Below are 10,676 nucleotides of genomic sequence, written 5' to 3'. Positions count from 1 at the left end.
ACCTTTCTCCTGGCCCTCACCTGCCAGGCCATGCAGAGACTGGATTAGAGAGAGAGGGAGTGTGGGGCTGGATCTGTCATCCCCAGCTCTGCCAAGCCCTCTCTTGGAGAGATGCTTAGGAAAATATGTTGGCTTTGTCCAGCTGCCAGCTTGTCCCTGGCTGAGAAGGTCTGGTCACTGCAACTTGCTAAAGGTGCTGTGAAAGGTTGAGTAAGGACAGGAAAATACCACAAAGTGCAAGACTCAGCCCTTAAAATCACGGGCCAAGGGCAAGTATTTGGTCACATTCCTCTGGAGTGCAGAATGTATCATTTTGCAAAGTCTGGCGTACCTACTTTAAGAAGGAATAGGGAGGTGGGAGTAGCATCCCATCAGCAGCCAGAACAGATTTTGATGCAAATCATAATTGCAGTAAATCTACAAATAGGACAAAATGCAATAGGCATTCAAATGTTGCTAATGCCCAGCTAATGGGACAGGACACCTGAGCTCTCCCAGCAGGGAGATCTCCCCTTTCAGAACTCTGGAAACTATTTGATAGCAGGAAATCAGTAATTTAATTAGCAATTAAATCTGTACAAGATGAAGTTTAGAACAGGATTTTTGAAATAAGGAAATGCCAAAGGGAAAGTGAGAAGGTGTTAGTAGACGGGGAAATCTTTGGGCTGAAGGTAGGTAGTAAAAGTAGCTCTCTCAGACTGTTCTGGTTGCTAGAAGTATCTAATATTTTTATTAGTCAGTCCAGCCCAAAAATAACAGTTTGTTAACAAAATTTGCTGATGACCTGATGTCTGGAACATCAGGGAGTAGCTTGGTTAGAAATGCTGCAAGTGTAGAAAGACGTAGGTGCCTAGATGGGTCAGAGGATGACTCCAAGCTCTCAGTATGTTGTGGCTGGGAAAAAGCCAAAATTATCCAAAGCTACACCAGGCAAGCTGAGACCAGCACAGACCAGAACTGTTAATGCCCTGTGTGAGGTCTAGGTTTGACCTCACCTGGAGTATTGGGTACTTCTGGTCACCTTTGGTAGAGAAGGGTGAATTTAAAATGGAGCTGGTGCACACAGGGGCTATTAGGATAATCTGATGTGCCATCCTCTGGGCTCAAGTTGCAGTAACACAGATCCTACCAAGCACCTTACATGTCAAAAAAAAATAAAAAATAAAAAATCAAGTGATCTGACCCAAAGGATCTCATAAATTACTGCTCCTCTGCAGTGAGGATTATTTAATGAACTGTGGCCATAGGAGATGGCTCCTTCATTACAAGCAGGAAGAACAGAGGATGGAAAAACAGTTGTCATTCACAGTATGTTTCCTATGGATGGTGGGGAATCTGACCACATAGGCTGAAAATATCCTCTGCTGGCTGCCAATAAAAGTGCTATTTCTTATGTTCACATTTTACCAAGGACATCAGCCCACAAAACACCTACTCCTCCTTTAGCTGCATAAATGGCAGAACCGGAATGGTAGAAAACTTTAAACAGAAGCTGTTCTACTGGGGATTTCTGACAGAAGTTCCATATTTTGAAAAGAAAATTAAATTCTCAGTGACTCTGAGGTGGCAGAAGCCCAGCAAGATGCTGACTGAATTTCTGATTTTGTGAACCTGCCTGTGCAGTTCCTGTAGGATGCACAGAGAGATGTGCATGAGTAGGGCAAGGAAGAGTTAATGGGAGCAGGGGACATGCAGTGAACCAGAGCTCTGTGTGAAGTGAAACTCATTTCAGAGAAAAACCTTCTGTCTTCTGTGGTGTCAGAGCTGTGGTTTGGGGGGTCCAGCTTTCATCTCTGCAGAGGTGGGGCTCACAACCGATTTCCAAAGCCTGGTGTTCCTCCTGCTTTGGGTCTGCTCATTCAGTGCCAACTGAGAGCACAAGAAGCCCCTGACCCATTGCTGAGAAGTGGGGAAGGAGGGCAGAAGCAGGGAGAAGGTCTGGGCCCATTTAGTTTTCAAAACACTCTCCAAGAGAGGGGAATCCTCCCCAATTCCTCTTGCCTTGCTTGGTTCTCTGTGACATTTCACAGCCCTGGCAGGCTGCAAGTGGCTCTGACTGACCCCAGAAGGTGCCAGGGTGTGAGATACAGTTCAGCTGTGACCAAGGAGCTTCCCAGCCTCTCTCCCTCTCCTTCTTTGGAGCTATGCCTGGGTTGGTGTTCTGGTATCCTTATTGCTGCCCATAATCTTGCTGTGACTCAGGAGGGAAGGGTGAGCCCTCCCATCCTGAGAAGGGGTGTTTGGGTGAACAGTTTATCAAAGGTGAGCCTTTGCTTCCCAAAGATAAGGCACAAGGATTCTGCAGCTGGCGTGGTTATATGATTTCCCAGCAGATGAGCTGGCTGTAGTGGCAGTAGATTAATGAATAACCATATTGCTTCCTTATACTGGCCCTGGCTAGTGGATTAATATATTTGTTCCCTTTAAATCTTCAATGGAGAATAATTAGCTTAGTGTCCACACAGACAACACTAACAACAGTGACTGCCCTCTTTGCTTTATAACCAAGTCATTGTGAGGGCATTTGGAGCTCCTGGCATGTCCCTGGGGCTCCTGGTGCCACATTGGGCACAGAAGGGTGTGACAGCCTCCAGGTGGGTGCAGAGCTGTGCCCCAGAGCTGTGAACACCTGTAGTGCTTGTGATGCTCCATCCACCATGGAAGCACTGCCAAGAGAGGAAAATGGGAATTCTGTACCTCCCAGACACTGGCTGGCCTCTTCAGGCTTGGAGGAGAATCCAATGTGCTCCTGGCCTCCAGCAGCTGAAGGTTGGTGCTGCAGGTTCTCTACAGCCCAGCAATGGGCTCCAGGTGGATGATCTGTCCCAGTGGCATTTCACAGAACCACGGTGTGGCTGGTGCTGAGACCATCAGAGAAGTGCTGGTGCAGAGGAGACGAAACTCTGTGCCATGGAGGAGGAAGAGGCTGGAATGTCATCTTAGCAATGCACAAAGTGGCCTCTCGTGGAGATCCAACCACGTCTTCCACTTGAAAAGGTGTTGGTCTGTGAGATGTCTCCCTCCTGCAGTGGTTTGGTCACTGAGGAGGATGTGGCAGTGATGTAGAGGGTGTCTGGCATTGAGCCACCTCTTTTTAGGGGGGAAGGGGATGACAACGGGGAGAAGTCTTTAATTCCCCAGCCAGCACTGGGAGACAGGAGGGAAGGAGGAATGCTGGGACAGGAGGGGATGTCCTGATGTACAAGCACAAGCATGGCTCTCTGTGTCATCTGGGTCAGCCCCCTCAGCTGGCCTCTCCATAAGGAGATGCAAAGTCAGCCCAGCTCTGACTACAGGAAACTTTCCTCCACCTCTTGGTGTGCTGTGGTTGGCTCCTGGCAGCCTGGCTGTGGGTCAGATTCCTGCTCCTCGTCCTGCTGGAGGCCCAGAGGGCTGTCACAGGATATTGTAGATGATGTGTTGGCCTCGTTCAGCATAGAGCTGAAGGGAGACAAGAGGGAGAGAGAAATGAGTGTCTTGTCTGTCCTGGTGGGAGAGGATTCCCAGAAACTGGGAAGTTCCCAGCAGCCCCCTCTATCTGAGTAGCTTCCCCCAATGGAACAGACCATACCAGGTGGGTCTATCCAGCCTTCAAACACAACTCATGGCTGGCTGGGTTCTACAGAACATGGTTCCCTGCCTGCTCCCCTCCCTGTGAGTTGGTTTGCTTGTCCTCAGCTGTGCTGGCTGATGTGCAGGGATGTGACACTGTGCCCTATCTTAGCTCATGTCCCAGCTCGTCTGGTTTATCCCCATCCTTGTGGGCTCATGCAGGTCACAGCACCTCAGATGGGGTAACACTGCCCTCCTTCTCTTCCAGTACATCCACCCCTAGTCTGTGCTTCAACAGAGCATCCCCATTTTCTCCTGAGGTCCCCGTTTCAGATTTGGACAGCTGGGGGAAAGGACAACGCTCAGGAGCAATGTTCTCACCTGGCCCTGCTGATGGAGGCCTCCTGGGGGAGGTCAGGGGTCCCCTCGGGTTTGGGGTCGGGAAGGGGGATGATGTAGTCGTTCTCGCCCCCGTGCTGGTGCACGGCTGTGTACAGGATGTGGCTGCTGGGGGAGCTGGCAGCCAGGCGGGCGTTGTTCAGCACGGGAACCGCGGGCCTGGTGCGCACGACCGCGGGGTGGTCGCTCTTCATGAACTCCTCATCCACCTGCTGGTACCTCTGCTCCCACAGGAGGGGACCAAAGAAAGGGAGAGGTCTTGTGAGTAGGGAGAATGCACTTGTGATGGGCTTCCTTTTCCTGCCTGCCAGGTTTTTCTAGAGGGGCTGGCATCTCCTAGCTGGGTTCAGCTTTCCTTACTCCAACAAAGAGAAACCATGAACCTTTCCGAAGGGAGAGATCAGTGGCACAACTTCACAGCTCCAAAATACCACATGGTTGGGGGCAGGATTTTGATCTCCTCCCAGTTCTGATTTCTGCAGTTGCTGAGTTACCAGCTGCTGTCTGGCAATGCAGTTGTCTCAGCAATGTTCCTGGGATGCCCAAACCATCTTCACTGGCTGCTCCAACTACTGCAGCCTTGGTCACAGCAAAACCCTCTGCCATGATGAATGCACACATGTCACAGTGTGTGTTCCCTGTTCCCTCACTCTCCATGAGGCTGCTGACTTGCACAACCTGACCAAAGACTGCCGAAGAAAGTCCAGACCAGACTAAACACTGGTCTCCAAAGCCTGACTGAGGGCCCTCACCAAGGCACTGTCCCTCTTCTGTCCCTCCAGCACAGGGTCCTTTGGACATACCTTCCTGTAGCAATCCACCAGGAGGTTTCCCATAAGCACCACCAGCTGTGAGAAGGACGGCCTGATCTCAAACTTCTCCTCCCAGCACTTCTGCATGATGCTGTAGCTGCCAAGAGGGAAGGGAGAGCACTGAGTTAGCAGGTGAGGAAAACAGGTAGAATTGCTGCTGTGGCATGTAGAGCACATCCAGGGGAAACACAAGCTGACAGCACTTACATCTCATCAGAGGCGTGGGTGGGTTTGGACATCCGATAGCCACGTTTGATGGCATTGTAGAACTGTTCATTCATGGGCAGCTCAGGGTATGGAGTCCCTCCTGGGGGTAAAGGGAGAGCAGGAATTAGGCTGCAGGATTGCCTGCCACTCTCCAGCCAACATGCATTTCACACTAAGGTTTTCTTATTTCTTTACCTTTCTTGTTTCACTTCACTTCCAAATGCAATGTGAGCATGGGGAAGAAGGAGACAGGGAATGAAGTACTACTCTGACTGGTAAAGTAGGGACTTGGGGTTAGAAATGCATTTTTGTTGTTTTAGAAGGGATCCTGCTAACATGCTATCAGAACTACAGACACCACCATGATCTCCAGGGCACTCACCTAGGGTGAATATCTCCCAAAGAAGAATCCCAAAAGACCACACATCACTCAGGGTAGTGTAGAGGTTGTTGAAGATGCTCTCTGGAGCCATCCACTTAAGGGGCAGGAAGGTCTAAGAGAGAATCAAAAATGAAACAAGAAGAGATTCAGCTGTATCCACAGCAGTTGTTTAAACAGATAAGAGCCTGACACCGAAATTACAAGCAAAGAAGACCCTTCAGATCTGCCTGTGAGTCCAACACATCTGTTGACATCTGCTGTCAGTCAGTTCTGGGAGGGACCAGTGGCCTCTTTCTTTGTGCAGAACAGACCCAGCAGGCAGGAGGAAAGAAGGGATGTGCTGTGTCCATTTCCATCCCACCTGCCGTGATGAATGCACACATGTCACAGTGTGTGTTCTCTGTTCCCTCACTCTCAAGGAGGCCACTGGCTTGCACAATCTGACCAAAGACTCCTGACTTTGGAAACCTGAGGCCAGGCTGGAGGAGGATAAGGGATGACCAGAAAAGATAACATCCAGCTTATTTTCTGTTCTTACTCACTCAGAGTAATAAAAACAAAAGCCTCACTTGTCCAGCTTGTATGCAGAACTGGCTGCTGCTCCTGGGATTTGCTTGCACAATGAATACCAAAATAATCTCCAGGAAGGATTGCAAAGGAGCTCAGTTTCATTTCCCATTTTGGACAGGAAACCAGCTATGTCAAGGCTGGACTGAAAACCCCAAACCCTCTGGGGGGGGGTCTCCCTGACCAAGCTCTGAGTACCTGTTTGACAGCACGTGGGAGAAAGCATGAGAGAGCTTTGCAGAACTTTGCAGATTAGATAAAGGTTGGGTTTAAGGCACCTGTCTGCATTCTCAGCCTCAGTTTCTCTGGGAATTACATGGCCTGTTTTGCTTGGGATTGGAGATTCACAAATGCCTCAGGGCTGGAGTGGAGAGGTTGTTGTTAAAATCACAAGGAAATGCTTTCTGGCAAAGCTCAATTACAGCCTTGTCCTCTCCTGCATGAAAGATTGGAGACATCTCTCTGGAAAGTAGCTGCTTGCAAGAAGACACTTCTTCTGAACTTGTGGTCTGGTGGTTAGAGCAGAATCCTGTGAATCTCTTCCCAGAGTGGTCAGTGAGTCACTACAGCCCTACCAAGCTGCCCAACCTTGCCCTCCTCCTGCCTGAGGCTCAGGACCACACTCAGAGCTGGCAGGGTGCAGCACTGCTGCTGTGATCAGGACAGAGTACAGGGGACAATCCTGAGTTTTGCTACTTCAGGTTCTTCTGTAAAGAGCCAAGAGATGTGAGCAAGCAATTCTGCTACTTGACAGTGTGCAGAGCCAACAAAGTGAAGGATGGTTGGCTGTTGACATCATCTCCTGAGAGTCCTGCCCTGTCACCACCTCTGGGCACACTGGTGGACAGGTGGCTCACAGAGGGACTATGGAGGGGGTGCCAGACCCAGAGCCCTGGGAAGAAGGAGCTTGCAAGGCTCACACCGGTACTCACACTGCCTTTGGAGATATAGTTGGAATCCCTCATGATGTCCCTCGCCAGGCCAAAGTCACAGATCTTCACCAGCTTCCCCTCACAGATGAGGACATTCCTGGCAGCCAGGTCACGGTGCACACACTGCAGGGGGGACACAGAGCACTGTCACTGTGAGGAGCCTTCTCACAGCCTGAGAACACAGCCCAGCTCCAGCACCAGCCCACGCCTGGGGTTGCAGGAGTCACCTCACATCATTTCAGGTGTCTCCTTCACCTCTAGGGACAATCATGGCTCCACCACCAGCAGAGCTGACACATTTTTGCTGTTTGCCTGGACTGCTTCCTCCATGACAGCATCAGCCATGCAGATCCAGCAGGGGAACCTGACCACCCCAGCAGAGAGGGGATTGCCAGGGCTGGACCCAGTGAGGGGATGTGGTGGGCTGGGAGGAGGGGGTGTCTCCATCTCTGTTTGGACAACCCAGCCCAGCAGCCAGAACACATCAGAGTTACACCAGGTTGGTTTGTGCCTCCTAGTCTGCCAGCATGTTGGATGTTTTCTCTATGAGCAGCCCTGACTTTTGCTGTGGGAGCACTGACCATGCACTTTTAGGGATCAGACTGTCTGGCTGGGGGCACAGAGCCAGGAATTTCTCTCTGCATTGATGCCATTGACTCCTTCTGTTAGCCCTGCCCTGTGTGATGCTTCACACAATCCAGCTATATTACTGCCTGCCCTGGGCTAAGCCAGACCTTAGGAAACTCCAGAATCTAGTCCTCCATGGTGGCTTAATTTCCACTGAACAAGCATTTCTGCTGAGCCCTGGGGTGCTCAGAGCATGCAATGCAATAAGGGTGTCTAGGAAGAGTAGTTGCTGTGCTGCAGAGTGTCTGGTGTTTAGCTGCCTGCAGGCTGTTAGGCCATCCCAGTAAACAGGGATGATATAATGCCACAGCTGTGCTGAACACGGCTCAGGAGGAGCACAGAGTCAGGGAATTTGAGGTCTGAAGCTCAGTGTGAGCCAGGGTTAGCTGTCACATGCAAATATAGTCATGCTGATCTCCAGGACTGTGTTTCCAAAGGGAAGTGGTCAGCAGCTCTTCAATTGCACAGCCACTTATCCCACAAGGAGTTTGGCACGGACAGAGGGACAGTGGGAGGAAGCTGACCACAGGACATGGCAGAAAACACACTGCTGGCCACCACCACTACAGACCAGCCAGAATACATACATTTTTGGAAGCCAGGAACTCCATCCCATTGGCCACCTGGAAGCTGAAGCCCACCAAGTCCATATAGCTGAGGAGTGGAGACTCATTTATCAGTGTCACCCGGTCTGTCCTTTCAGGAGCTGGAGGGCAAGCAGAGATGGACGTTGGTGTTACCAACATCAGAGATGGATGTTGGTGTCACCCAGCACACTGGTGAGCCTCCCAGTAGTGGAAGGACACATTGGGGAATGCTCTGCCTCCAGAAACAAAGAGACACAGCTGGGAGCTCTCATTGTGAGGACATTTAGCACTGCTTCTGGACAAGTTCCAGAAGTGACTTTTGCAAGCAAAGGCATCCAGCACCCAAAGCACAAGCACCTCTCCCTCCTGCTGTGGCCAGGCTGTTACCTGAGGGGGAGTAGCTGTCCAGCTCATAGGGGGTGCCATAGTTAGAAGACTCGATGTCAGCGTACTTGACTTCACCCTTCATGTCAGACATGGGCACATAGTCCAGGGAGTCATCCTTGCTCATGTCCATGTAGCCCCCGTCACTCTCGACAGACATGGAGAGGTGGCTGTGGGGGAAGCAAAGAGGCTGCTCAGACCCAGAGGAGAGGAGGAGACATGAGGGCTGGGGGCAATGATTTGTGAGTCTGAAACTCCCAAACCCTCAGCCCCAGCACTGAAATGTCCCACATAGCTGGCAGAGAAGCCCTGCACCATGGATGAAGTGCTGTGCAAATGGAATAGTGCTCAGGAAGATCTCAGCTGCCTTCAGGCAGAAAGGGCAGGGGGGAGCTGTAACACTACTCTATTTTACTATTGTTTTGGTATGATGGAAGTGCTGCTTTCTAACTTCCCAGGGGAACATTGCTCTGCACTGCTGTGCCTGCATCCCTTACAGCTGGCAACCAGATAAAGGACAAAGGACCATTTCCCTTTCCTTGTGACACCTCTTGTGCAATTGCCCTCCTTGTAGCACTTCTCCCTTAGGCTCAGTAGCAACTCAACCTGCCCTGGAAATGCAGAGCTGAGATCTCCAGCGGTTAAGACATGCTGGAAAACCCTGTGTCTCTGCACTCAGTGCATGGCTATGGTTATGCAAATAAAGTTAATGATGCCAGGAAATATTCCCAACTGGCACAGAGCAGCTGGCAGGTGTGCTAGCAAACTCAGGCTCCAGTTTGCTAACTCCTCGCTGTCAGGAGCTGCTTGGAGGTCACTGGTCGGCACATGGGCTGGTCTAACAAGGTAACAGAGGAGCCAGCTGTGTCCCAGTGCTGGGCCAGCGTTTATTTCACTGCTCCGGAGAAATGCAGGATCCTTCCTGAGAGTACCAGCCTCCCTCCGTGATGGGGCTAGGACGGGGCGGGCAGCAGGGGGGAGGAGAGAGCCGCTTTCCCGTACCTGTGCAGGCAGCAGGGAGGAGGAGAGAGCCGCTTTCCCGTACCTGTGCACAGGGTCCTCCTTGGGGGTGTTCCCGTAGAGCTCCGCCTCCCGCCGCGCCTTGTCCCCGCAGGCCTGCAGGAAGGTGTGCTTGTTGCGGTGCAGGTAATCCACCAGGTCCCCGTAGCGGCAGTACTCCGTGATGATGTAGATGGGTCCTGGTGGGACACAACACCTGCATCAGCCCTGCCTTGGCCACCCTGGCCGTGAATTTCACTGCACAAGGATATTACCAGACTGCACGGTGTCAAGGCAGGGCCAAAGGGAAAAGCCACCTGTCTGGTACTGAGCATTTTTTGGCATTTGAAATTTGTGTTTGTGGAGGGAGATGAGGGTTAACTGGGCCTTCCCAGTTTCAATCCGGTTGGAAGAAAGTTGTTCAGTGTCCTACATGGCTTTCTTAGGAGAAGGTTGAATCATTTGGAACCAGAAAACAGGAATTACTCTATCTAAGGACAGTTGTCCTCCTAAGCACAGCCCAGGGAAGCAGAGACAGGGTGCTCAGGGCTCATGTACCTCCTTTGGTGCAGGCCCCCAGCAAGTTGACGATGTTGAGGTGAGGTCCCAGGTGGCTCATGATCTTCAGCTCGGACATGAGGGCTTGCTTCTCACTGCTGCGGGCTGTGGCTGTAGGGGGGAGCCAGCGTGAGCAGCAGGGCAAGGAGGGGACAGTGTGGCACTGACTGCTCCTGTAGCTTTAGGGTGGGGAAAGGAGGAGAACTCACACTTGAGCATTTTGACTGCCACCTTCATGGTGGACCGGGAATGGCTCAGGCCATGGGCTGTTGCCTCCACCACACGACCAAAGGCTCCAGAGCCAAGAGTGCGTCCTGCAAGGAGACAGCCAGGAGGAAAAGTTGGCAATGCTCTAGAGGAGAGGTGAGGAGAGGAGCCTGGAAAATACAGCTTCTTGTCTGAAACCACACCAGCATTGCTGCAGTCATTTTGGTGGGCATGGACAAGGCCATGAGCTATGGTGTTTGGGTTTGGGGCTGGTTCCCAGAACTGCCAGATGCAAGGTGGAATAGCCAGGAATAATAACATGCTTAATGCCAAAGGGGGAAGCTGGCCTCCCACCATGGTCCTAGATGATCCCCCTGTCCCAGGACCACATCATATCTCCAGGGATCTCTTGGATTCTGGGTAGGTCCCTTTTGGATTATCACCCCCAGACAGCCAGGACCTC

General features: G+C 51.5%; 1 protein-coding gene across 1 annotated transcript in view; it reads right to left on the bottom strand.

The window, feature by feature from the left end:
* Window positions 1-613: 613 nt before the first annotated feature.
* Window positions 614-10,676, bottom strand: part of PDGFRB (platelet derived growth factor receptor beta) — a 30,503-nt gene continuing 20,440 nt past the window's right edge. Inside the window, exons 13-23 of the mRNA XM_058034918.1 lie at window positions 10,216-10,320; window positions 10,007-10,117; window positions 9,495-9,648; window positions 8,453-8,619; window positions 8,066-8,184; window positions 6,852-6,974; window positions 5,353-5,464; window positions 4,971-5,070; window positions 4,755-4,860; window positions 3,934-4,172; window positions 614-3,441 (exon numbers count right to left, since the gene is read on the bottom strand). Of these exons, the coding sequence (XP_057890901.1) occupies window positions 3,291-3,441; window positions 3,934-4,172; window positions 4,755-4,860; window positions 4,971-5,070; window positions 5,353-5,464; window positions 6,852-6,974; window positions 8,066-8,184; window positions 8,453-8,619; window positions 9,495-9,648; window positions 10,007-10,117; window positions 10,216-10,320 (1,487 nt within the window). The 3' untranslated portion in view covers window positions 614-3,290. The remainder of the gene's footprint in view (window positions 3,442-3,933; window positions 4,173-4,754; window positions 4,861-4,970; window positions 5,071-5,352; window positions 5,465-6,851; window positions 6,975-8,065; window positions 8,185-8,452; window positions 8,620-9,494; window positions 9,649-10,006; window positions 10,118-10,215; window positions 10,321-10,676) is intronic.

Source organism: Melospiza georgiana, chromosome 15, assembly GCF_028018845.1.
Source record: "Melospiza georgiana isolate bMelGeo1 chromosome 15, bMelGeo1.pri, whole genome shotgun sequence".
NCBI classification, from domain to species: domain Eukaryota; kingdom Metazoa; phylum Chordata; class Aves; order Passeriformes; family Passerellidae; genus Melospiza; species Melospiza georgiana.
The sequence above is the reverse complement of the archived record's forward strand: the minus strand, read 5'-3'. Positions and strand labels throughout refer to the sequence as shown.